This window comes from Berkeleyomyces rouxiae (assembly GCF_048999995.1).
Source record: "Berkeleyomyces rouxiae strain 22BRR77 chromosome Unknown BrBRR77_ptg000003l, whole genome shotgun sequence".
Taxonomy (NCBI): domain Eukaryota; kingdom Fungi; phylum Ascomycota; class Sordariomycetes; order Microascales; family Ceratocystidaceae; genus Berkeleyomyces; species Berkeleyomyces rouxiae.
The window spans coordinates 2037394-2063779 of NW_027396493.1; the positions used below are offsets into that span (position 1 = coordinate 2037394).

Here is a 26386-nt window from a genome sequence, read left to right on the forward strand (position 1 = left end):
AATGATTTCGATTAGCCCTGGGTTCGATTCCCAGATTACGCAATATCCAGTCGTTCTTCCTTTTGTTTGCATCGTGAATAGCTTTCATTAGTGTTGAATTTTTTTTTTTTTTTTACTTATCATAAAGTTGTGTTGAGCAGCGTCCCGCGAGCAGACAGACGGCTTAAAAGCGACAAAAAAAAACACGTCACTGATCGAGCAAATGTGAAATTACACCACCGGTGGCGCCCTGGCCCCTCGCCAACCAAGCCTTCCCGGGGCCTTCTCGGGGCTGCCCACATCCTGGACCGCACGGTCAGGAGGGGACTACGTGCTGCGCTGCCCTTATATTGCACGACGCCATGTGCGATCTTCAACCTGGCATCGGGGTTCCCCCCCATGAGCTGCGTCCTCGACCACCTCCTGGCCTCGGCCGGCATCAGGGCATCTCTAGCCCCGGCAAACCACCCCTTAGGGTTCGGAGACACCGATGGTGGCAAGCTGGGTACGCTCAAGAGGCTACTCCCGCACAGGATCGCCACGAGCCTCCCTGCTGGGTGCAAGGGAGTGCTCCCGACAACCCGCCCCCCGCTGCAAGGCGACAAGGAGGCCGCAGCCGCGGCCCACCAGCTACTAGTCCGCTCCTCGGACCCCTCAGATCTCTGGATCTATACGGATGGATCCAAGCTGAGGGATGACAAGGTCGGCGCCGGCTGGGTGGTCATTCAGGACGGCAGGACCCTGTCCACGGGCAACTGCCCTGCCCCGTTCCGCGCCGAAGTCCATGACGCCGAGGTGCTGGCCATCGCCAAGGCCCTGGCAGAGGTCGACTCATGGGAGAAGCCACAGTGCCGCAAGGTCTGGATCTGCTCCGACAATCTCGCCGCAGTGAACCGGCTCACGTCTCGCTACGCCAAGCCGGGCACCTCCGAGCAGTATCTGAGGCGCGCCCAGATGATCTGCGCAAGCTGGATCAGACCGCACCCAGAGCGGCCACGACCAAGGCCCTGGCCCGACGGCCCACCCGAGGTAGAGGCTATTTGGGTCCCGGGCCACTCCGACATCGCGGGCAATGAGCTCGCAGATGGGCAAGCAAAGCTAGGGGCCAGGACAAACACCTGGCTGGACGGCATGTCGCTCTCCTGGGCCCGCCACTATTTCCGCTCCCGTCTCGACTCTGCTTTCCGCGCCTGGTGGGCAGAGGAGGGACGCGCCATCAGACCCCATCTGCACCGCCCAGTTGAACCCCCCAAGAAGGCTTGGTCAAGTCTCCTTGACGAGACCGATCGCAAGCTCGCCCGCGCAGTGCTGACTGCTCTGTCCGGCCATGGCGACTTTGCGGCCTACCATCGCCGCTTCGAACATGTGGACGCCGTGCTCTCCTGCCCCCTTTGCGGATCGGAGACCGCCCCAGAACATGTTTGGGTCTGCCCCCGGAACCCACAGCGGGTGTCCCGCAGCTTCTTCCAGAAGTTGATAGGCACCAAGCGCGGGGCCACCTGGCTGGCCGCCAAGGCAGCTAAAGCACCCACTGTGCTGCTCGCCCACCGCCGTGCGAGGACTGAGGTGCACCCACAGGCCGCCGACCCTCCCGCTCGCTCCCCGTCGAGCCTACCACCGCCCGCCCCTCCACCTCCCAGTGCGGGGGCTCCCCCGGGCCTCTCGGCTTAGCGCGCGCGCTGCCACTCTCGTCTGTTTGCTCGTTCTCCCTTTCTCTCTCTACTTCTTGTCTTTCCTTTGTTACTTTTCTTTTGTCATGTTCTATCTTTCTTTTGGGTTTGGTCTTCTACAGGGTAAAGGCCGAGGCTTGGGGTCTTGTTTGGGGCCTTACAAGCGAAGGACAGCCATTGCGCTGGGCGGTCGGGGGACCCTCCGTCATTATACTTCGTGCTGTGGGGATTTTCTGTATGCATGATTCTGGGTTTTTGGTTCTTTAGCTTCTGTATGTATTTCTTGGTACTAGTTTTAGTCCCCTGTCGTATGTCGAGAATACCTCGCGAGTAGACAGGTAAAATAAAGACAATCAAATCAAATCAAATCAAATCAAATCGAAATTACACCACCCTCCGGCTTCGCCCAATGCGTCTTAACCGACCCCCAGCTTTCTTTGCTGTAGTGCCACTGCACCTTGTCGCACATTCTGAGACCCCATTCCGTGACGCCCAACATCAAGCAGCTCTCAAACATGAACGCACAGCTCCCCGCGCCGACCTTGACGGGTTTCAGGTCTGCCTCTCTGGCGCCCTCGTAGCTTGCAGTATCGGGCCCGTGACCGCTCATGACGTTGTGGAGGCTGGCTCCGCCGGGGACAAAGCCTCCCTTGCCGCCCTTCTTTGCGTCGTATTCGCCGGTAATAAGACCCATGAACTCACTCATGGTGTTGCGGTGGAACCACGGTGGACGGAAGGTATCTTCGGCCACAAGCCACCGTGGGGGGAACACCACAAAGTCGGCGATAGCAGTCCCGGCCACTGGAGATGGGGCAGATAGAACGGTAAAGATGCTCGGGTCGGGGTGGTCGAATGAAATGGAGCCAATCGTGTTGAAGCGTCCGAGGTCATACTTGTAGGGGTAATAGTTGCCGTGCCATCCCACTACGTCGAATGGAGTAAACGGCTGAACAGTGGAGAAGAACTTGTTGTTAAACTTGACCGTCGCTGTATACTTGGAAGACCCCTCGCCCGCAGTAGGTCCAAAATCTTCGCTGAAGCAGGCCACTGGCACCTGAAAGTCCCGCTCATTCGCAAGTCCACTCGAGCCAATAGGACCGAGTTCAGGTAGTATGAAATGGCCTTGATAGAGCTCAAGAGCATATCCACGCGCAGACCCAGCAGGTAGGTAGACTTGGTACTTGACGCCACGCGGAATGACGCATATCTCCAGGGGTCGGACGAGTAGCCAGCCCATCTCGGTGCGGATATCAAGAACGCCCTCCTGTGGGACTATCAACAAGTCTCCGTCGGCGGAGTAGAAGGCGCTGTGTTTGTCCATGCTTTTTCCTGCCGCAAAAATGTAGATTCCCAAGCCCTGCTTCAATGTTGGATCGCCAGCACCAGCGACAAGCTCCATCCCACTAACGAAATCATGCTTCTTGAAGGCGTCGTGGTCGAACGGGCTCCAGCGCAGCTGGTTTGGCACGTAGTGCAACTTTGAGAGACCAGAGGCTTCGGGGCTCGGGTTGTCGACATCCAGCTTTGTCTCTTCAAAGGGCGCGTGGGAACATGAGGGCAGAATTCTATAGAGCCAAGACTGCTTGTTTTCATGGCGTGGGGCTGTGAAGGCGGAGCCCGAGAGCTTCTCTGCGTACAGGCCATGGGGCGGCTTCTGCGGTGAGTTTTGGCCGATGGGGACAGCTCCAGCAACAGCTTCGGTTCTGCATTTGAAGAATAATGATTTTAGCAAGGGAAACTCGTCCAGTAATATAGTTAGTACTACGGAGCTAGACAAGCAGTAGCAAGCTTACTCTAGATAGGCGCTGAAGGCATTCTGGTAGCGGTATTTCTCCGCAAACTCGAACACAGTTGGCGGCATGATGACGTAGGAGATGAACAGTGATGAGAGTGTCGGGATTAGGCGGGGTGAGGCAGCAGTGTCCGTGTACTAAAAAAATTCAAGATGAAGAAGCCCGTCGCCGTGTAGTTGTGAGGTGATGTTGGTGACCAAATAACAGCTTCTGGGAATGTTCTGTGCTCACATGCTCTCACATTCCATTCCACGCCGTCTTTGGCGGGGCTTAAGCCGATTGATGTGCTTGTATTTCTTGTTTCTCGGCAATGACAGGGGGTATGATTCCGCCTTGGGTAGCTGCCGGCCATGTTTTAGCCGACACAACCCACTTATACCCTCTGCATGGGTGCTTTTATCCCGCACACTGGTGCTCGTTTCGTGACGATGCCAAAGCAGTTGGATTTGGGGTAACTGAACTGGGTGTCTTTGTCTGACGTTATTAGGGTTGCCCGAGCTGACATAATGCGGGGTTAGTAACCTCCACGGTTTCAGTGGTATAAAGAGCAACTCGTTAATAAATCAACATCTTATGAGCTCAAGTCTTGTCGAACAAAAAGTCTTTAATACGCATTATCTACACAAGTGAAGAGTAATTGTCATTGAGGTGCTTCCCTGCAACAACAAGACTGACATGCGTCTGTCTGCCTTGAACGCCTTCTAGTAAAAGAACGAACCCTATCCTGAGATCCGCAAGAGAGAAACAAGCTTCCAGGAACCCTCGCAAGGTAAACATGTCATCGGAATGAAAAAGATGAAAGCTGGCATGCAAAAGAGTGTGGGGGACTTGGCCAACGGGGAGGCGGGCGAGCGAGTCTGAATCGCCATGACACGCTCGGTGCTTTGGGGGTGATGGCGGCCAAGAGGCGGGAATTAATAGTCCGGCTTCCAGAGCCTTGAAGAGAGCCTTTCATTCATTATTGGCTGCTCTTCTTGGACTTCTTCTTCTGTCCGTTATTGCCTGCTCCAAGTGGGCCGGGGTTCTTCTGAAGATGAACAACGAGGCGTGTCCAGCACTCCTCCTTGTCCCACTCAAAGCCAGCTAGATAGGGAGACTCTAGCTCATCGTCGCTCTGTAAAACAACGTTAGAATTCTTGCCAGGCACATGTTGGAGACCAGTACTGCTTACTCTCTTCTTGTACGCCTTATGGATGGCATCCATGGCATCCTTGATGGTGACGCCTTTCATGTTGCGGGCCGTCACTTCCATTCCCAATGGGAAGTGCAGATCGATCTTCTTGACGGGGGGTGTAACGAGGTGGAGTTTGAGTATGCTGGTGTCTTCAATGGTGTTGGGGGAACTGTTGATTTTCCAGCCTGTTCGCTGGGTCTCGATTGGGAGCGTGAGCTCAGTGTGGTCCCTTTCTTCTAAGTGTTAGTGGGGAGACAACATCAAAAGCCGGGGTGTTCAAGACGACCCGCTTTCATCAAATTTCACGGCTTGACTTACCTAGATCTAGAATGTTAAAGACCCCGGACACGCTGGAGCTTGATCTCCGGTGCTTTTGCGTCTTGGAGTGCGGGATATCATGAACACCTTCGACGGCCGAGTCGATCTTGGAGAGGGGAGCCAGTGTTTCGGACATGATTGCGATATTTGCTTTGGTTGTTTGCAAAAATGGTTGTGTCTATAACAAATCAGTCAAATCCAGCCATGTTAGTGTTGAAGCTCGGTTGGTGAATTGTGGGGTAGAAGATTGCCAGGCGTGTAAGTGGGTGGACACCATTGTGGGGCGGACATTGATGACTTACAAAGAGAATTTGGAAACGGAGATGAGAACTATGATTGTGATGGAGAAGAAGAGAGAGAAAAAAAAAAGTAGCAGAGGCCGGAGAAGCATGTGGTTTTTATATGCCTTGCGACTCTCCCCAAAGCCCGTTCTAGTGCGGCCCACAGCTCTACCACATGACTCTTTGGCCAGCTTCCGTACTAGTCGACTGATTCACAGGCAGGGCAATTGTCTGCTCTGTTTGTTTCCCAGGCGAGCCGTCCATTTCGAGTGTATGGATGTATGTACTTGTACATGGACATACATAAGGCATTAGCGGGGTAACTAGCTCTAATGAACCCGATAGATAACACTGCTTCAGCGCGGACACAACGCCACCGACCCTAGTTTCCGTGGCCTCCAACTGGACTGGCCGACAAAGGGGCACGGCAGCTGAGCCATTGTGGCTTTCTGGGGCCATCTAGTTGGAGAATACAGAGCAAGTTGCAAACGGAAGATCACGGTGTGCAGGACAAAGATGCACGGCGAAAAATCGCGTGATACGCAACAGATGTTGTACTGTAGTAGGATGACTGCCAGTTTTACGTACCGAAATGTCACTCGACTTGTGGCATGTTCAAGAAACAAGACTACGACACTACCGCTTTTGGGACATGCGGGCTGCAGCTAGCCAATCAGCGCTTTTCAATCCTGGATCCTACGGTGCCCACAGTTCTCTGGCGGACAAGCCCCACATATTGTGTCCCTGACGGGCCGCCACTCTGGTGCTAGGGTTAGCTACGTGTGTACATATATACATCGTTCTCTGGCCTAACAGGGCTAGCTTCAGGTCCAACAGGTAATCAAGATGGACAATCAACTCCACATTCAACCACCAGTTGGAGAAGTTTACCGTGGACTGATGTGCAAACAAGACAGTAGCATCGAAGCGAAGAGAAATCAGGAGAACGTGGGGGAATGAAGAAGTGCCTGTAATTGCAGAAAGGCACCCCTCAGATGGCGACAGTATCTCCAAATTCCGGCTTTGACAGACTCATGACTCCGATTGTTGTTTCATTTCAAAGAAGAAGCTGCAGTTTTTGTCTCGAGTTAGCCGTTGATACCGTCACCTCGCGGACACAAAAAGAGAAATAACACCCAGACCGAATAATCCCGCGCCTGCCGCCTTCCGTGTTTCTAGCGATGCGTCATTACATCAGGTCACGAGATACGATGCGTAGCCTCAGGCCAGATGTTTGTTTACTGGTAGTTAACTAGTTAACTAGTTCTGTAACTATCTGTAACTGTACGGAAAGCAACTTGCAAAATCTTACGACATGGAGGGATAGCTGGTTGGAGAAGCTGCAGCTTGGCGCACACTGTGTGTATTTATTTGACGGAACGAAGCCCGATGTATAGAGAACATGACGGTAGTAGCAAGATTTAAGTACAAGTATATGTACAACGAAGAGAAGGGCCAATAGGCGCTCGAGAATGCAAGTGGTGGAAGGAGGAAAGACAATGTACAGATATTTAAACAAGTACAAGATGCCGATAGTTGGTGTTTTCTCGGTCAGTTTTTGTCGAGGTCCCCCCCTCTCTCCCCAGAAAGAGAGCCCCGGAACTCTGCACGCACCAAAGAGCGCTGCGTTACAAAGTGCACAGGCACGGCAATTCTTTTTAGCCTCGTTCAAGGACAAACACCGCTGCTCATCTGGACTCGTAATGGGCAACGTAGGCGACTTCCATCATTGCACCCCAGCCGCCCAAAGTCTGGCTGTTTGTGGCTCCGGGCTAGGAAAAAGAAAAGTGGAGTGTTAGTCATGTGACTTGTACTACCTCGTGACTGACGGATCTCAGGAAACCCTCCAGCAAGGCCAACGACGGATGTGTCTACATATCAAGAGAACGAGGTCAAAGCCAGGAAAACACAGAACTTACCCAATCACCACCCACCGCAACGTTGAAAATAAAGTACTTGGGTTCGTGGGCCAAAGTAGCCCACGCAGTCTCGCTGCCAACCTTGGCGCCAGTCAGGGTTTGGAACAAGACATCGTCACGATACCATTTGATGGTCTCGGTACGCCAGCTGCCGGTGGTCCGATCGATAGCCACACGCCAGCGGTGCCATGACTGGTCGGGAATACTAGTGGATTCTTGGATGCCGGTAGGTTCGAGACAGGCACCCCCCGGATACTTATCACAGTGGACGGTGGCATAGCCCGTGAGGTCGCCATTGATGGTCTCTAGGATATCGACTTCACCACACGACGGCCAGGTGCCGGTAGTGCGGCATGTTTGACTGAGCATCCAAAAGGCAGGCCAAATGCCCTTTTTAGTGGTGATGGCGTTGCTACCGAAGCGAATGACGGCCTCGGCCAACGTCTTCTTGTTGTCCCGGGCTAGAAAAACATACTTGGATTCGATGCGGCCAGAAGTCCACTTGTTGTTGGTGAGAAAAGGCACAATCTGCAGAGTGTCGCCGCCGCTGATTTGCAGGTTGGTGTTGCTTGTGGTGTAAGTTTGCCATTCGTTGTTGACAGAAATGTTGGTGATGATGTTCCAGTTGGTGGAACTGGGGAGGATGCCCGGGTTGCCAGAGAAGCTGTCTTTCCACACTATACGATAGCCACTCAGGGTGGGAGCGCTCCACGCGGTGGCTGTGGCGATGAGAGCAAGTATAGAAAAGATCATGGTGATGTTAAGAGAAAGAAGGACTGCTACTGGAGTGTATGTGGTAATTGAAAGAGTGATGGACAACCAAACGCAACTGGACGGGGAAGCATACGGTGATATGGACATTAAATGTAAGTTCAGGACTCTGCGGTCAAAGTAAACAAATGGATGCTATTATTTAACAAAACATAGCCAATGATATCGTCGTAGACTCTGTCTCCTCACCCTCAACACCAGAGCCAGTGCGACAAGAAAGAATGAACCGATGAACAAAGGGAAGACACGGTGTACACGACGCCCAGCAGAGCAACGTGGAAATGAAAGAATGGAAAAAAGAAACCAAAAAGGGCCATGCCAACATTTACGAGGATTTGGACCATCGACTAGAGTAACCAGAGGAATGTACGAGAGAAAACTCACCGAAAAAAACAAGGAGAAGCAAAGACAAAAGAAAAACGAATAAGAGCCTGGCCCTGAATCTAGACTCAGACTATCGACTTCATGACGAAGCACGCCCAAGAGATTGCAGATTCAGCACGAGACTGGAGCCACAAACACCTTTCACATGCACGCGAACTGCTCAAAGTCCATTTGTCGTTTGTACCAGCCGCCCCGGCTGGCCGGGCTCCAGCATCGTGCCAAGCAAGCAGATCGCCTGCCGGCTGTATCAAATAGACAGGCGCAACGCATGTGGAGTGGGGCGAAGCATTATGGACCGTCGTGAAGACAACAAGAATAACGGGCTGACCTCACCCAAGGCGGCCGGGCTTTTGCTATTCGGTTCTGGCTTTCGCAGTGAGGGGGGAAGAGGACCCTCGGGAGGGCTCGCTTGGTCTGGGCCACATTTGGGCTGGGCAGGCGCGTGGGTGGACAGCAAATGGACGCGCAATATTGGCTTGGCTCTGGCGGTTTAGCAAGAGGCAGCTGAGACTGCTTTGACAGCTTGTAATGACAGAAGTGTAGCGGCTTGTTTGAATGGTGTGTTTATGGTCTCGGTGTTGGAACATATCTTGATCTGCCACATACATCAACACATGCAAATCGGTGATGACCTTGGCTAAGACTCAAATTACACGATGATTTACTCGTGGGGTGGTTTGTGCTACCAGTCCCAATCTACAACTGCCCAGGACAAATGATCTCGGGCCACCGACCGTCCGCCCGGCCGACGTAGACCCTATCCTCCCTCGAGGCCAAGAACGAGCCACAGAACACGCAGCAATACACTATGCTATCACTGGCGATAAACCGCCTCGCCTGGCGCTTGCATGTCCCAAGACTGAGTTTTCCCTGTCAAGCAACGTGGGAACAGGGCATTCATTACTCGCCGTTGACAGAGGCTCGGTTTTGCGAGCTGGGCCCAGGGTGCCGTGCTGCTCGTCTCATAATACCAAATCGGGACATGGCGCCCTTGCTACTGGCGTGCAAGCCTGGGTCTGATTGGACAGAGCCGCATGTCCACGAACGCCTGCATTCCAGCCAGTTGTCTGCTACCGCCAAGGACAAGATTAGGAAGGGGAGGGACAATAAATAATACAGGACCCAGTCTGCTGGCCGGATGGCTGGGCAACTGACTTTGAGGGCGGAAGAACCCTGGCTCAGCTGGACAACTCCACCAAGAAGAAAGCTTGCATGATTGATTATACAGATAGGGTCGGCGAAAGTCCGCGGCGACGGCGCTTCCTTGAAGCATGGGAGAAATTGCAGGACGCCAGAGTAGCAGGGACAATGGCCGACGGCAGAAGCGTCGATCGCGACTATCGCGCTATTTCGAGCGCGATGTGCTAGAACGACTGGGTCCGCTTTAGCTGCACTGTTGCCTCCTCATGCATCACACAGGCCAAGCAAGGTAGCAAAGGAGGACAGGACATGCCTGCGCTGCATACTCCAAGGAAAGCGATTCTAGGTCTTGTCCCGGCTTTCTCCCGCGTCAGCCCATGGTGGTATAAATAGCGTGCTCCTGCTCCTGCTCCTGCACCCATGTGATGTGCGCCGAACATGCATGGAAGAAGAACTCGCGCAACTGACCTTCATCTTGCGCTAACGATTGGTTTATAGGTTGACACACACTAGCCGCTCACAATAATAGTGATACATAACTAACTGTATACATGTACATACACTCCTAGTGGGAGAAAGCCGCACTACAACCACCGCTAGACCAGACTAGGATGTCAGACTCTGTTAACTAGTTCTTTTGTCTAAAAGAAAATTGGAAAAAACAGCGGTGGTAGGTATCATAGTCTCACTTCACTTTTCCGACGCGTCACCATAACACCGAAGCCAAGGGAAATAAAGTGACCAACAGCAATGTTACAATGGCGGCGTGTGGTGGATGGGACTTGTGCATGTCAACGTGAGCAGATGGATACTCGTTAGTCCTAGCGATATTAAGAATCCTGCACGGGGGGGCTATGTGTGGCGATTAAAAAACCCAAAAAAAGGAGCAGCAGCAGACAAGCTGGACTGGACTGCCAAATAAACAACAAGTAACGCTATCAAGATGCGAATTGCGGCCTATTTCCACAATCATTCTGCAAAACCACGGCAGCGAGATGGACAGCGGAGGTCGCGTGTGTGAGGTGATGTATGAGGAAGTAGATAGATAGATGTAGGCAAAGTGCATGATGTATGTAAAGGACAGACAGACAGGTATATGCGGGGTGATACTAGAGTAAACCAGAGATGAACAAGAGCTCGGAGAGTAAGGAGAGGGAAAAGGATAATACACAAACTCCACCCATGAGATGATCTATATGAATAAAAAGAAATAGCAAAAGAGACAGACGAATGGGGGCGGGGGATCGAGCCAAGATGCAAGCAAGAAAAAGAAAAACAACGACGCAAAGAGTATATCATATAGAAACCGGATACAGAAACAGGTAAATCACAGGCCAAAGAAGACGACAGGCAGATAAGTCAACGCGCTTAGTACAGTTCGCGGAGAAAGTTGAACAATTCATTCGACTTGCCCGCACCGTCTCCGTACGTCTCGGGCGCCTTGCCCATGGTATAGTCGCTGGCGGCACTGGCATAGCGCGAGTTGACATAGCCCTCGAACAAGCGCGTCAGCTCAGCACGTAACTTGGTACCATTCGACAAGGCCTCGTTGGTGATGAGCGGCGCCACGCCGCCCTGCATGTCGCGCGGGGTCGAGGCCAGCGGCACCGCGTTGAGCAGCGACACGGCCGACGCCGACGCCGACGCCGACGACTGCCGGCCCAGCGGCGCCAGCACGAGGTTCTGGCGCCCCGTGCTGCCGGACAACGAGTGCGCGTCGTCGTGCACACTGCCCGCCTGGCCGATTGACATGGGCGAGCCGGCCTGGCCCTGCGCCGCGGTGTTGGCGACCGAGGCGAGGGAGCTGGACGGGTCGGGGAGCCGCACGCCCAGGCGGGGAGCCATGTCGCGCGTGCGCTCAATGGCGCGCCAGAGTCGCTTGGATACCCAGCTTTTCTGGTGGATGTCGCGCGACAGGTCCAGGGCCAGGAAAAAGTCGTCACGCGAGGAGGCGAGGAAGTAGGCGGGGGCGTGGGTGCAGGCGAGAAACAGGACGGTAATGACAGAGGACAGGAAATTCTGGTAGTAGACCTGCACGCGACGATATACCCGGGTCGTGTTGTTGAGGTGCGTAAGGTAGCGTATAGTATCCTTTGCCAGATTGACGACGGCCTTGGCCTCGTTGAGGTTGTGGCGGACGCTGGCGGGGCTTTTCAGCACGTGCATGTAGAGCCAAATGCGCATCTGATTGAAGCGCAGATAGGTCCACACCCGCAGCCGTTGTAAGTTATACGACGGCGTGCTTACCATGTGCTTTTCCTTCTCCCAGTTGCGCACCTTGACCTCTTCGGGAACAGTATCGTACCACCGGCGGATCTTCATATCATACTGGTATACCTGGTCCATGTGAAGATTGTGGATAAGGGCGGCATTAATGTCCATGACAAACCTCCACACCTCTGAAGCTAGGCGGGAGTAGCTGATCATGGCAATCATGGACTTTTGTTCCTCCTAAAAGATGCGTGTTAGTATGGCGGTTTCCACCGGGAAATGGACCAACAGGGTTGAAGATGGTCAGAAACTTACGGGTACTGGAAGATCGGCCTCAATGACTTCATCGGTCAAGACATGCGGCAGGCCCGCACATAGCGACCATCTGCGATCTAAAATAAAGACGGCCCAAAAGGCTAGTATGGCAGTCTTGCGCTCTTCTTCGCTCGCGATGGATATTATGCCTTGGCGGGTGTTGATACCAAGTTCGATGCAAAGCCGGGCGACCTGGCCCATGATGCGCCAGGCCAGCACGTCGTCGTTGATGAGATAGCGATACCCAGCCAGCAAAGCAAGAATGGTGATGTCTGCAACCACTACGTCGTCGGCCATGAGCTTTCTGTTGAGCTTTGATTCCATACTGTCGTACAGAGCGGCTGCACGCTCGCTATACCCACGATCCTCGACCGCCATTCCGCAACAAACGACAATTTTGAGAAGCAAGGTTCTGTCGTCATTAAGGGCCACAGCCCCGCGATCCTTGGAAGTGTTTTCCATGAAAGACAGCAGGCTACGCGCGTGTGTGATGACGTTGTTGACGACGAGCATGGGAGATAACACGCCACATTCCTCATCGTACAGGCGACAGATGCGCGTTATTTCGTCAATGCTCAGGTCCCAGAGCGGATCTTCCACGGTTGAGGAGGCTTGGTGGCGGTATTGGTGGGCGGGGGCATGATTCCCATAGGCTTCTGGGAGCCCAGTGCTGCCGTTGTCGAGAATGGAGCGGTATGGGCCACGGCCTGACTGTGAGTAGGCGTGTTCGGTGCCTGAGTAGTGGCTCGGGGGCGGCGGAGGGTGGTGATCGGCAAAGGCTGACGGCCCGCGCAGCCCGAGGGTCTTGAGCGAACTGACGCCTGATATTACGGTGAGGGCAGGATCTATTCTCTGGAGCGACGTGCTAGATTGCGCTGGCGACGAGACGAGTGTGGGTGGGAGAGCCGGAGGCGGGGGTAGAGAGATGGTAGAGGCCGGCAACGGTGGCAGGGTGGAGGTCTGTGGGTGGGCTTGTGCGGCGAGTTGGAGCGGTCCGGCACTTGAGATTCTTGCAGTCTCGGATTTAAGGGCGGTGACTGTCTGGCTAAGGTTGTCGAATTGCTCTTGCAGCTGAGTCAGGTGCGTTGTCATATTCTTGAATTCCTCGGAGTCTTTGAAGTTGTTGGCGCAGCAGTTCGGGGCGTACAGACAAGAGAGGCCGAGATTCCCACAGCGCTGGCAGGGAGTTTCGCCGTTGCACTTGATTTTGCGGCGCTTGCATTCATTGCTAGAAATTCAAGGCGTAGTTAGTAGGGAGTATGCGGGAGTCGGCTGTGGTGGTGGTGGTGAGGGCAGCTATTTACCATGCTATGCTGATGTACTGTTGGCGTGTTAGTTTATGCTTCTCATCCTGCTCACAGCCAAGTTTGCACCAGACTTACTCGATTGCGTTTGCTGCGTTGCTGCTTTTGCGGCGTGGCCTGGTCGTCGATGGCATCATCGATTTTGCGTTTTGCGCCAGGGGCACTGTCGCTGGCCGAGGGGGTGTTCATTATGGCGCCGACACTCGACGTGGAGGGCGGGGGCTGGGCGACTGGCATGACGGAAGCGCCAGCGTCGAGCCCGGAGGTGTCGGGCCTGGATGACGAGGTTGAAGGCTGGTAGGGCGGAGCGGGGGTGGTGGGCGAGAGGTCATGGAGCTGGCGCTGGTGGTGATGCTGGTGTTGTTGGTGTTGTTGGTGTTGATGCGGGTGCGGGTGCGGGTGCGGGTGCGGATGCGGATGTGCGTGGGGGTGCGGGTGCGGGTGGTGTTGCGCCTGGACGGAGTGGCCATGCGGCGGATGTGAGAGAAGATGCGGATGCTGGGACGGCGGCTGGTGGTCTCGGGGCGGCTCGGAAGACGGCGACGGAGATGCCACGCCCATAGAGAGGCCGCCTCCGATGGCGACTCCCAGGGCGCGGGTTGGAGCTTGGGCCAAATAGCGCAAGTCGCTCACCTGCGTCTCGAGATGCTCCATGGTGCCATTGAGGACGAGGGCAGGTGAGAATTGACGAAGGGCGAGGGGCGAGGGGCGAGGGGCGATGGACGATGGGCGACGGGGGAAGAAGGCGATTGATAAGGAGGCCGGGTTCGAGGAAAGGCGATGTTGCGTGGGAGGGAGAAAGAAGGAAGAGGTCGAAGGAAGAGCCAAAGGAAGACGATGGCCGTGGGACGATATTAGGCTAGAGAGAAAAAATATAGGCGAAAAATAAAGAGCGAAGAAGTCTAAGAAAGAAAAAAAAGAACCGTAAAAAAAAGAGCCGGTGCAGCAATGGCGGCCGAAAGAACGACGAGAAGGCGGCGATAAAGGGAGGCGATATAATAAAAAGCAAAGGAAGAAAAAAATGGCTGGATGGCGACAAAAAGGCAAGCCGGAATATCGAGGCGCAGTGGAGTAGGAAAGAAATGGCGGTTTGGGTTAAAAAAAAAAGCGACGAAGCTGGCAGCAAGAGAATGAGAAAAAAAAACCCCCGCGAAATAGGCCCCCCCCCCCCAAGCCAGAACAGGAACACGACCGGAGGCAAAGCAACAAGTAAAAACAGACAGAAATATGAGAGAGCCAGAAGTCGTGAATCAATTAATGGTTCTGCCGCGTTCGAGTCCCAAGTTCCAAGATTATTTCGCACGCGCATGGATACTCCTTGCCGCCAGCCAGCGCGAGCGAGGGTCAAGGCGGAATCAGAAGCAGCAGCTCAGATCCCAGAGGAGAGCAGAGTTTTTTTTTTTTTCTTTTTTTCTTTTCGTCTCGTCTCGTCTCGTCCCAAAACTGACGCGGTGGACTAGATGCATGGGCAGAAAAGGCAATGAAGATCGCTGGTGTGGTGGCCAAATTAAAGGGGGGGATACAGAGAGGAAAGGCGGCGGCTCTGCGGTCTCGCCTTAGCAGGAGTGACGACCGCCAGCAGAGACTATAGGGCAGAAGGCAGAGGACTCAGCCAGCACGACTCTCCAGCACTCCAGCAGCCCAGCCAGACGCCCGCAGCGCTCTCTACTGCGCGCTCTCTCTCTCTCCCTCTCTCCCTCTCTCGCTGCTGCCAAGCTCCATCCACGCCGCCCACTCCTCGCACTGCCCGTCCGCCCGCCCGCCCACCTAATCGGGCTCTATCGCGCACATCTGGCCTTGGCTATCCGATCTTCTGCTGCTATGCATGTCTGCTTCTGCACTGTGTCAAGTTTCACGCTCGCAGTGCAGTGCGGAATCAAAGCCAAGAAACCAGATGCAAAGCCACGCAACTGCCGAGGAACACCATCAGCCATCATTTTTAATCGTCTGCACTTCCTGGACCGCATCGAAACGCGTGCTTCGTCCAAGAATAAAAGAACTCGGTGAAACGTCATGGTGTTCTTTTTAGGTGGGGGTGGGTCTTGGCTTCGGGTTCGCTGGTATTTCCCGTATAGTACATATTTTGAGACGCTGGCCGCTGGACACGGCTTCCAGGCTCTGGACAGGCGCTGTATTTACAGCGGATAGCTTCCCTGGCGGAATCGTGTCTTGTCTGCCATCCCCAAGAGTCGCTGGCCCCTGTAGCCCGCCCATTCACACAATGGCTTCCAGTGTCTGCCCCACCTACCACCACTAACTAATCAAATCCGTCGTCGCCAGGTGGAGCTCCCCCATACGAAATTGAACAAAGCTCGTACCATCACATGCATGTATCTTTGTATCCATGTACGCTTGTAGAAGGAACAAGAGAAAAAGGAAGGGAGAACTCGACCCACTTGGAGAAAGAAGTTCCTTCCTTCTTCCAATCTAGAAGAAACAAGGGCGAATCCTTGAACCCAGCTTGCCAGCTGCTGGCGGTGCTGGGGCTCGCTGCCAGCTGGCCAAAGGCCACAGCAGACCACACACTATAGCTCAATCAACTATCCTCTCCTCCTCCTCCTAGTATCTACAGCACATAGCCATATCATACTTGTCTACTGTCCCCATAGCCAACTACTGCGCCGTTGTACTGCACTGTGCTCTGCCTCCCACTCCTCTTCCAACCTCCACTCCCCTTTGCCTTCTGCCACTTTGCCATCACCCCAAACCCCCATGCCCTCTCCCCGTATCCCCATCCCCCGTAACCTACCTCTATACGTAACTAACTACACACATATCTGCAGTCCTCAGATACACATACCCCGCCCCTGCTCCAGGCTCTCGGCTCTCGGCTCTCGGGCTGCAACGCTCTCCTGTTCAACGGCACAACCCATGTGCTTGCTTACCGGCTTGCATCTCCAAGCACAAGCACAAGCACAAGCACAAAGCACACAGCACACAGCACAGGCACAGGCACAGGCGCAATTATACACACATATTCTTGCAGACGAACAGACCCTGTGCAAGGGACACGACTCACAGGAGGGCCTCCGCCTGCCCCAAGCCACCCCTTCCACTAACAATGACATGCCCATGATATCGATACCACCGGAATTATCCCATCGACCCAAGTCCGAAGCAGCCCGCCCAAGCCCATGCCCACAAGAGATTCCAGATTGTAAAACATGATACCTCATACATTGGCACCCAGCCATATATACATGGACGGATAGGCAGCACTCACTTGCATACATATTACTCACAGCCCTCGCTCTCGCCTTCGGCCTCGCCATCATCATTGCCCTTTGCCAGACAACCCATAGTTGGTTACGACTTATAGGTACAGGCTGTAGCTAGTCAGCTGGTTAGTTACTGGACTAGTTATTTACTTTTACCTACACAGAATCCTCCATGTGTCTTGCCCTGTCCGTTTCTGTCCGCCATCTCGTATGATCCAAGTTCCTTGCCTCTTCTCTTCCTGCTATGTATGGACTCTGTTGTTTTCTCCACGTCTCAACCCGAAAACCCAGACTTAGACTTCAGCCCTTCAGCTTCCCTTCCATGGGAAAGGTACCTTTGCTTGAGACCCGACAAGGGGGCCTTTCGCCTTTCAGGCCAGGTCATCGCCCGCTAGATACACACATATCTACACATGCATGTGCATATCTGGATCTGAATCAATCCGCTCGTAGAATGCCACCATGTTCCGCGTAAGCTTGTAACTATAAATATAGAAATCACAGTCATCTCATACCCGGTGTCTTCATCCGTACCACACGCCGCACTTCAAAGCCGCAGACAAAGAGAACTCCCTCCATCATTGAGCATGCCAAGAGCGGCCTCATCCCATAAACAGCATCTCCGAACCTGAAACTTCCAATTCACACAAAAGGCCGGCGGAAACAAACACCCTGCTCCTCTCCAGCAGTTCTTGTTTGCTTGCTTACTTGCTTGCTTGCTTGCCCTTCTGCCCCCCGGGGTCAATCTGGTGACTCTTTGGGCTTCCCTGTCCTGGCTCTGATCGGGATTTTTTCTTCATCGAGAAAATATCTGCTCAAACCACCGATTCTCTCCTTAAACAAGAAAAGCGCTTATTCCTTTCTTGTCTCTTTATTTCCTCACACATCCATTTTCGTCTGGGACTGTCTGTTCGCCTTGTCTGTCTTCTGTCTTCTCCCTTACTAGCTGGTAACTGGCTGGCTTCTCGTAGAATTTGGATTACGACCCCTCGAGCCGCTGCGACCTATACACCCGCTGGCGCTGGCCACACTTCACTCATCCTCTTCCTCATCCTCAATCAATGACCTGGCCAAAGCACTCGCCAAACCCAACCCTGGCTCCATCCGCACCCACACAGACGCCCCGCATCGTCACAGCATCTCCGCGCTCGAGGAACCGACGTCTGCTGCCATCAGCCAACACAATGTCTTTCTTGCCTGCTTCTGACAATTCCAAAAGACTACCGCGTGAATCTTCAGTCTCACCGCTAATTGTCCCCGAGCCCAGCAAATCTCCTGTGCGAAGTGGGCAGCCACCCAGCGTGTGATGTGCAATCATCTGCGGGAACGACCACATCAGATTCTTGCTGCTGACCCGAGTGATTGGAGTTTCCGATGGGGAACTATCCCCGGACTTATTTTCGACTGCAACCATGGAAAGAAAGACAGAGAGGGGGGGAATTCCACGCCCCCCACCCCCACCCCGTCCTCAGCACACATGTTAGCATTCATCCTTTCACCAATCATCACTGACCTGAGACCTTGTACTTGTGCTTGTGCTGTCCCAACCAGACATTGTTCCAAAGCCCCGAGTCCTTGGTGGAAAGCGGGGATTTCAAGCCTTTTGGAAACAACAAGGGATGGGTAGAGTGAGCCACCGTGACCAAGCCCAGTCAGTAGTTCCATGCTGGAGGTGGCGGAAGGGGAAATCAAGCAGATGAGTGATGTGATGGCTTTTCCCAGCATATCCTGCTACTCAACAACGATGCTGTGACAAGCAGGGAAATCGGGTTGCAAATCAACACATAGCATGCATGAACAAGATCAACAGAAAAAGGAAAAAAGAGACAACTCACCCTCCAGCTTGACTTCTAGGGAGATATCAAACACCGACCTGGCGTTTGCCTCCCGCAGGTATTCTTGTTCACCCTTGCCCTGGATTGCCAGCGGCTCAGTCCGGAAAGGCTCCAGCGCATCCGCCAGTACCACCCACCCACTAATAGATGTTGCAAAGTTTTTGCCATTGAAGGGACCCAGCGGCACATACTCCCACGCCTGCACATCACGTGCGCTCCAGTCATTGAGCAAGACGTAGCCAAAGATGTGGCTGTCGGCCTGGTCAACCGAGATCGACTCGCCCAGCGCATTACCCGTGCCAATGATGCAGCCCAGCTCGAGCTCAAAATCGAGTCTGCGAGACAAGCCCGTCACCGGCACCGTAGCCACACCGCCGCCAACCGCAGACGTAGTCGAGCCCACTGCTCCCGGCGCAGCCTCCAGGATCTGGCCCTTGGGCCGATGCACCGGCGTGCCCGACACCACGACGCTCGACGCCCGCCCGTGGTATGCCACCGGCAGATGCATGTAGTTGCGTTGCAGCGCATCCGCCTTGCCGCGGAACATGGTGCCCGTGTGCAGCGCGTGGTGGTACCCGGCGAAAAAGTCCGTGTAGTCGCCCACCTCCACCGGCAGATGCAGCCTCGCGGCCTCGAGGCGCACCAGCGCGCGTGCCCGCAACGCCGTGTCGTCGCGCAAGAAGCCACTATACGGCGTGTCGGCCCGCAAGACCTGTTGCAGTCGCTCGCGCACGCTGCGGTGCAGCTCGCGGCCCAGCGCCGCGAACGCGTTCAGCGAGCCGGCCCGGAACACGGAAGCGGGTGCCTCCAGCATGGGAAAGACCCGGAGAAAGTCGGCGTGTGCTGCCAGCTGCGCCATGTCCACGACTTGCTGGCCGACGGCAACGCCAACTCGCGGCCGCGGGTCGCTGTCCGTGGAGAAGATGCCGAACGGCAGGTTCTCGAGCGAGAAGCCGCTCTGGCTGTCGATTTCAATCCAGCTTGAAAGAGGCATGTTGAAGTGTAGTTGTAGTTGTAGTTGTTTAGTAGACAGAAAGGAAGAAAGTGTTAAGTGGTGCCGCTCAAGGTCGGCAAAGCAAAAGGCGAGTTGCGCAGTAGTCAAACCCTAATGACAACAAATATCTCGCTCGGCTTTGATGGGCGGGGAGCTGTTGCCTGGCTTTTATACCGAGCGGCCTTCCCCCTCTTTTTAGGACTTCCCCATAGCTCCCATGGCTCCTACCGCCCGCATAGCTGCTTATGGCCATTGTCCGTTTCTACTTTGCATGCATTCCTGCAACTACGTGCATGCAGATATGCATCTCTCTTCCCCAAGCTCCGCTTTTTCTTCAGAGTCCAGCATCAACTCACTAGTTGTATGTAGACTTGAGTATCTCCGGGGCTCCGTCAGTATCCGAGATCCGAACTGCACAGCACTTCCATGTTTTGGTTGTTTCTATGTTCAATGTCCATCTACCTGCCAAGCTTACCACCGACCCTATTCCACACATATTGCGTGCTAACCCCATGAACCGGGAGTATAACCCTGGTGTTACAAGAAACAACTAACTATCAACTACACAGTTGCACAACTCCTGTACACAAGTACCACCCACCATCACTAGAGTGGACTCGGAAATTGTGCCGATTCGAGCTGCTTCGTCTCCAACGCGAGTTTGGAAAAGACTGTCTACCATTTACGAATATGAAGCTTGGCAGGTATACCTAGTCATTGCCCCCCTGCTTGATTCCGAATGAGCAATGTCACATAGAGACGGACTTGTACCATGGGCACAGACAAATTGAAATTAACCACCATCTGTCGGAGTCAACTGCACAAGAGCACAGAGTATATACGAGGATCAAGAGGCAGTTTGTGTCAGCCCCAGCCCTTTTTTCTCTGTCACGGCCAACTTCTAGAAACACCAAAACGAACATACATAACACCAGAGACACATATTGAGAGAGAAAGAAAAAATAAATAAAAAGAGACAATGATGGCCCCAAAAGCAGGCAATCTGGAAAGATGAAAGAAATAAAAAAACAAAATAATAATGATAATCAACAACCGAACCCCACGGTAATGAACATGAATAAGTACGGAAACAACCGAAAGACGAAGAATAATAAGAATAGAGAACAACGCGACAAACAATATATCTAGCATCGGTCATATGCCGTGGCATGGTTGAGCACAGCACAGTGTACGGAGGCGTAGCAGTAGCAGCAACACACAAGCGCAATTCATGAGAACATCCCCCCCCCTCCCCCTCCTGACAGGGAGGAAAATGGAGAACAAAGAAACCAATGTCAAAAAAAAGAAAGAAAAGAAAACGCTCAAGCAGGACAAACTCGAACAACACCCGAGGTAAAGAAAAAAAATATCCTCGTCTTGGACATACCACAGGTGTAAAACTCCAACATAACTACAACAATCATGCCGGAGAGCAGGAGGGAAAAGAGAGACAGAAAGAAGGAAAAAAAAAGGACGAAGAGTGCGGCTAAAGGCGCGCAGGGTACAGCTCCATGACGAAAAGAAGATTGTGCTCTTCAGGACTTGGAATGTGACCGGGACAAAAAAGAAATGGGAAACGAAGAAACAATGAAGCAGAAGAGTAGCCAGTCTTTGCCAAATCTAGAGACAATCAAGCCCTGGCCCAATATGTATCCATCTATCGAGGAAGGAGACAGAAACGAAACGCCCGCCCGTTCGACCTTTTCTTTTTTTTTTTTTGCAAGGGAAGGTGAAGAATCATCGTCATAGAAAAGTCATGAAACGAATACAAACAACATCGAGGGCGCAGGAATTGAGCATAAGCAAGAGCGATAAAAATGAGTAGCCCGAGGGAAAATAGCTCCAATCACCAAAGGGTTTTGTGGCTCTAGTTTTCCTTGGCTCCATTTGTCTTTTCCTCCATGTCCAATCTTTTGCGCCAGTCAGCCAAGCTTTCGCTAATACCAAGGCCCGCGGTATCGTCAGACTTCTTGCCAGAAAGCTGCGTCTCGAATTCAAAAGCATTGCTTAGGCGATAATTCTTGTTGGTAGCCTCCCACTGCGAGCGCAGGGTTTCGAGCTCGGATGCAAGACTGTCCAATGCTGCACTGTTGCGGTTCCCAATACCACCACCAGGAGTGCCATAGAAGCTTTCGCGATCGGGATCGTTGGCAGGCTCAGTAGTTGTAATCGTGGGTTCGGTGGCAGTGGCAGGTGTGACGGGAGAAGCGACGGCCGATCCGTTAGTTTCTGTAGCAGGCAGCCCGCTGAAGCTGGTCACCTGGCGGCTGCGACGACGGTAGTTATCAACCGACGACTCGACTTGATCTAACAGCATCGAAACTTTGTGCTCAGCATCCATGGCTCTGCGTTCCAGCAGCTGGTTCTCTTCTTGCAAGGTTTCCAGGTCATTCTTGGTAGACATGACCTTGGCATTCAATTCTTCGACTGAGCTAATAGCAGAGTTGCGCTCAGCCTTTGCTTCACCAAGCTGGTTGGTCACATATGTCAGTTTGGTTTCAAGCTCGACAATATTGGCTCTCATCTCTGCCTGAAGCTTCTCAACCCGGCTTTCAAACTCCGCACGCTCTTTGCCCCAGTCACTAGCCTTAGATGAAGCCGCGGTGGCAGTCGAGAGCTTCTTCTCGAAGCTATCAAGATCTGACTTGAGGCGCTTATTCTCGTTCTTGTACGCGGTTTGCTCTTCCTTTAATTTCTGGAGCATCTTTTCAGTGCCTCGCACATAATGAACAGCAGAGTTGTAGTCTTGTTCTAGTTGAGTAAGCTTATCGCGATAATGGGCAACCGATTCTTGCAGCTGTGAGTTTAGAGATTGCTTGGTTTTCTCGTGGGCGCTGTTGGCCTCAGTGAGCTGAGATTCGAGCTCCTTCAGACGAGCCTGCTGCTCAGGAGAAACAGCACGTGAGTCACTCTTGGACTTTCCAGCATTTGCGGGGCTGATGCCACGTTCACTGAGAATGTCCTTGAGAGTGTTGTGTTGAATCGTGATGGCGTTCGTCTCAAGCTGTTGCGCCGCGAGCTGGTTTTTGAGTTCTGCAATGTTGGATTGAAGGCTTTGAGTCTCCTTGAGAGTGGCCTGGAGCTGTCTGCGAATTCCGACGCCTTCCCTGCTGGTTTGTTCCTGATACGCCTCGAGTCCAGCGATACGCTCTTCAGCGCCACGAAGCTTGTCAGCAGCACTGTTAGCCTCCTCTTGGTACTTCTTCACCAGCCCAGTAGCGGTGGCAAGTTGTGCAGTGATGAGAGCAAGCTTCTCAGCCTCTGACTCGGAGGCTTTAGGCGTATCCTGAGACCCCATCTTCTCCAGGCCCGACACGATAGCTTTCTTGTGCGCCTCTGCTTCCTGAGCATGCTTTTCAGCGAGGGCCTCTGCGTCTCGAAGACGCTGGGTAAGGGAAGAAATCTCAGCAGCGCGGGCTTCATGTTCGGCAGAAATCTTGGATAGTTTGAGCTCTGCCTCTTCCCGTAGAGATCGTTCATCAGCATAGAGCTTTTCAACATGGGCCTTAGTCTCAGCAGAGGCAGACATGGCTTCCTTCAAGGTTGATATGGTTTCGGAAGTGTCCTTGGAGGTGTTAATCCCATCTTTGTACTTGTTGGAGAGCTCTTCTTTTTCAACCTGGAGGAGCTGCATGGCAGCCAATGTTTCCGTGTATAGTACGGTCTGGTCTCTAGACTCTCGTTGGAGTGAATGCAGCTCTGCTTTCAATCTCTCAACCTCGGGGGATGTTGCCTGCTTGTACGTTTCTAATTCTGTCATGCGTCTTTGACTTGCCACGGTGGTATCATCAGCCAATTTTCTAGCCTTCCGCTCAACTTCAAGGTCAGCCTTCAAACTATTGATCTGAAGAATCATGTCTTTTTGAATGCTGAGGGAAGAAGCCAAACGGCGGCTAATGTCATCGTGGCGGTCACCATCTTCGCGGTCCTCAGGCTGGGGGGTGTTAGCAGCGCTGCCTGTTAGACCAGCCAGTTTCGCCTTTGCGTAGACTGCTTCCTGTATAGCTGAATCTCTCTGTTTTTCTGCCTCGGCGATCTGTTTTGAAGCTAGGATTGATTGCTTATCGACGGAGCTTTGCACTGCGGCAAGTTCGCTTTTCATCGCTAAAAGTGCTTCAATCAAAGGTTTATCTTCGTCATCAAATGACTCGGCACCACGCCCTTCAAGCATAGGACCTCCCATGTGAGAAGTTGGTGAATAGCCAGCTTTGCGCGCCAATTCAAGTTCTGAAGCATACCAGGCATTTCGGTTTCTGGCCGAGTCCAGCTCCTTGAGTAGTGTCACAGTTTGGGAGTTTCGCATAGAAGACCTTCGGTTGACGGAGTTGCTAGGTTGTCGGGTGGGAAGGGTGGACGGTGCGACTGGCTTACTTGAATCACTCGGGCTTGAAATCTCGGCCAGACCCTGGGCAGGCGGTTGGACATTGGTCGCAGCAGCTGGTGCTGACGAAAGTGCTGCGTTAGCCGCTGCTGCCGTGGCCATAGCCCCAGCGGCTCCTGCTGCCGCAGTCCTCATATTTTGTTCATTTGTATGAGTACTGTCCACTGAGCCTTGGTTCCGGCCCGTCCGGCCTTGGGCCGACCTAGTCCGAGGACCCTCGGGTGCATGTTGTTCGGCCTTGGATCCGGATCGAGATTGAGGTGTTCGACGACCATTCATTGCTGCCTCGCCATCTTTGTTTGCTGGATCACGGGAGACGGGAGATTGTCCTGAAGCCAAATCACGGTCAGAAGACGCACCTCTAGCACGGCCAATATTTCCTGGGTGATTTTGATTTGGGTTAGGCCGGCCGGGGCCACCATTCATTGCACCGTTGGGGCCGGAGTTGGGGCCGCCAGGAGGTCCATTTGCTGGTCGGTTAGGAGGACGTCCATTGGGAGCGCCGTTCATTGGCGAGCCATTGGGGCCATGCTGATAGCCCACCATTTGAGGACCTGGGCGTCTACTGTCAGAACCAGGTCCAGGAGGTCCTTCTTTGATGGCGCGTTGGCCAGGGCCCTGGTTCGGGGCTATATCATTGCTAGTTCGTCGAGCAGGAGCGTTGCGTTGGGAGTGGTTGTCGTTTGGATATCTGATCTTGGTGGTATCCAGAACATAAACCAAGCCCAGATCATTGATAGGGTTTGTAGTTGAGCTAGGCTCACCGCCAACGATAACGATTGATTTGCCAACGCTTGTCATACTATGTCCAGAGCGAGGTGAAGGCGATGGTCCCATGTTCTGGAAAGTGTACCACCGTTTCGTTGTAATCCGGAATGCCGCAAGGTCTCCAAGATCAGTGCCTTCCTCAGTACGACCTCCGAAAATGTACATGACATCATCGACCAGAGCAGCAGCATGTCCCTCTCGAGAAACAGGGATATAGCCGATACAGTCTAGTTGAGACCATTTGTTCACCGTCGGGTCGTAGCACCATACATCGTTGAACCATTCGTATCCGTTTGTTCCGCCGAATCTAGGAGATTGTGTTAGTAACTATTGATGATTTCAATGGCGTGCCTGTAATACATACAAGTATAGTTTGTCATTGTAAGTGACAATAGTGTGATTTGTTCTCGGCGATGGCATGCTGGACGGAGTGGAAGCCACCTCAGTGTTGGCGATAAGAGATTCCCATTTATTGTTCGGGTTCTGGAGCTGGTTGAGGTCAAATGCGCCCAGGTCATTCATGAAGAAGCCTTCTACTTGGCCACCAAAGATGTAGATTTTAGAGCCGAGGATATTGAGAGTATGCCCGTAGCGTCCAGACGGACGGGGAGAAGGAGGGAGCGCGCGTGACCATTGGCGAGTCGCTACCAAAAGTTAGCAAGTCAACATTGATTTCAGATTAGTATCATTTCGTTGGCTTACAGGTATTCAGGAGATAGAGGGTCTCGTCAAGAACATCGTTCTCATCAATCTTGGTATCACCGCCATAGACAATGAAGGCATTTCCCACTAATAAACTGGCGTGTCCTACACGCGGGCCAGGGCCTTCGGCCGTAGTTGCTAACGGATAGCAGTTTAAGTTTCCACCTGCCTCGATCATCCACAAATCACCCTTGACGGTTGAGCTGTTGATGAGGCCACCCATGATATATACATCGCCCTCTTTGGAGCCAACAGAGTTGACGGCGGCGCCATATCTAGGGAATGGAGGCGGGTGGTTACTCGTGTAGGTGAGCCTGCGCTGCGACCAAGGGTAAAGAGCAGCATTTGGATTCGAGGCCTGCTGGCCAGCATTTCGGAGCTGCATCGGTTGGAACTGTCAGTTATTCAATGTTACAGAATGTGGGGTGCCGCGATGCCATGCTCGCACAGCAGTTCAAAGTGCGTGTCGTAGGTATTTCGCGAACAAAACAAAGTCAAGTGTGAAAAAAGGTGCAGCACAGTGAACAAGAGAAATAGGCAAGGAGAGTAAACAATGAAAATAGGTAGCCTTGACTTTTCGAACAAGGGGTCACAAGATGAACTGCGCTCCACAACCAAGAGATGGTGCTACTAGGGATAGTAGAATAGGGCAGGGCTGGCCGGGGGTTTCGACTTACCGGCAGATCAGTTGAAGAAGGCTGCTGCTGTGCAGGCTGCTGCTGTTGTTGAGGCGGCTGTGTCTGTTGGACAGGAGACTGGCCCGGACCTTGTTGCGGCGATAGGACCTGCTGTTGCGCGGGCGGCGCCGCAGACTGCTGGGACGGTGACGGGGTGGAGGTGATGTTGTGGTTGTCCGCAGCACTGGGCCCCCTGCGAGCGGCTGAAGGGGTGGATTGGTCGGGGCTGGCAGTAGGAGTATCGTCGGCTAGGGAGTTGAGGCTGCCGGTGGGTGTCGAGCGGGAAAAGGAGCCTTTGGATCCAGAGGAGCCCGTGGTGCCGTCGCGGCTGGCCAGGTTGCGGTCGTGGCCCTTCTTTGACTTGAAAAGAAAGGCCATAGTGGCAGGAAGCCAAAGTGGCGCGTCGCAAAGCCGAAAAGGGCGAACGAGAGACGATTGCGATTATTGGTGCCGGATAAGGGGGCGTTTGCGCGTGCGAGATTGAGTGCGCCTTCACAGCGAAAACGTGGGGCCAGACGAGATCAGTCGACAGTCGATGACAATGGATGGATG

At 53.4% G+C, this 26386-nt stretch overlaps 7 protein-coding genes across 7 annotated transcripts; 1 reads left to right on the forward strand and 6 right to left on the reverse strand.

Moving 5' to 3' along the window:
- Positions 1–378: 378 nt before the first annotated feature.
- On the forward strand, positions 379–1650 carry BROUX77_003753 (uncharacterized protein; the record flags this gene model as incomplete). Its single annotated transcript, XM_073748439.1, has 1 exon — positions 379–1650. One exon carries the CDS (start codon positions 379–381, stop codon positions 1648–1650), a length of 1272 nt encoding a protein of 423 aa, XP_073606178.1.
- Positions 1651–2022: 372 nt separating this feature from the next.
- Positions 2023–3510, reverse strand: BROUX77_003754 (uncharacterized protein; the record flags this gene model as incomplete). The annotated part of the gene is made up of 2 exons (XM_073748440.1): positions 2023–3352; positions 3443–3510. 2 exons carry the CDS (start codon positions 3508–3510, stop codon positions 2023–2025), a joined length of 1398 nt encoding a protein of 465 aa, XP_073606179.1.
- An 890-nt stretch (positions 3511–4400) lies between these two features.
- Positions 4401–5070, reverse strand: BROUX77_003755 (uncharacterized protein; the record flags this gene model as incomplete). Its single annotated transcript, XM_073748441.1, has 3 exons — positions 4401–4556; positions 4614–4849; positions 4935–5070. 3 exons carry the CDS (start codon positions 5068–5070, stop codon positions 4401–4403), a joined length of 528 nt encoding a protein of 175 aa, XP_073606180.1.
- Positions 5071–6903: 1833 nt separating this feature from the next.
- BROUX77_003756 (uncharacterized protein) lies at positions 6904–7887 on the reverse strand (the record flags this gene model as incomplete). The annotated part of the gene is made up of 2 exons (XM_073748442.1): positions 6904–6987; positions 7135–7887. The coding sequence occupies 2 exons, from the start codon at positions 7885–7887 to the stop codon at positions 6904–6906; spliced, it is 837 nt and encodes a 278-aa protein (XP_073606181.1).
- A 2910-nt stretch (positions 7888–10797) lies between these two features.
- BROUX77_003757 (uncharacterized protein) lies at positions 10798–13913 on the reverse strand (the record flags this gene model as incomplete). The annotated part of the gene is made up of 4 exons (XM_073748443.1): positions 10798–11880; positions 11956–13183; positions 13260–13276; positions 13338–13913. 4 exons carry the CDS (start codon positions 13911–13913, stop codon positions 10798–10800), a joined length of 2904 nt encoding a protein of 967 aa, XP_073606182.1.
- A 3618-nt stretch (positions 13914–17531) lies between these two features.
- Positions 17532–19306, reverse strand: BROUX77_003758 (uncharacterized protein; the record flags this gene model as incomplete). The annotated part of the gene is made up of 2 exons (XM_073748445.1): positions 17532–17881; positions 18313–19306. 2 exons carry the CDS (start codon positions 19304–19306, stop codon positions 17532–17534), a joined length of 1344 nt encoding a protein of 447 aa, XP_073606183.1.
- Positions 19307–21173: 1867 nt separating this feature from the next.
- On the reverse strand, positions 21174–26212 carry BROUX77_003759 (uncharacterized protein; the record flags this gene model as incomplete). Its single annotated transcript, XM_073748446.1, has 4 exons — positions 21174–24762; positions 24820–25099; positions 25158–25536; positions 25835–26212. The coding sequence occupies 4 exons, from the start codon at positions 26210–26212 to the stop codon at positions 21174–21176; spliced, it is 4626 nt and encodes a 1541-aa protein (XP_073606184.1).
- Between the last annotated feature and the right edge of the window lie 174 nt (positions 26213–26386).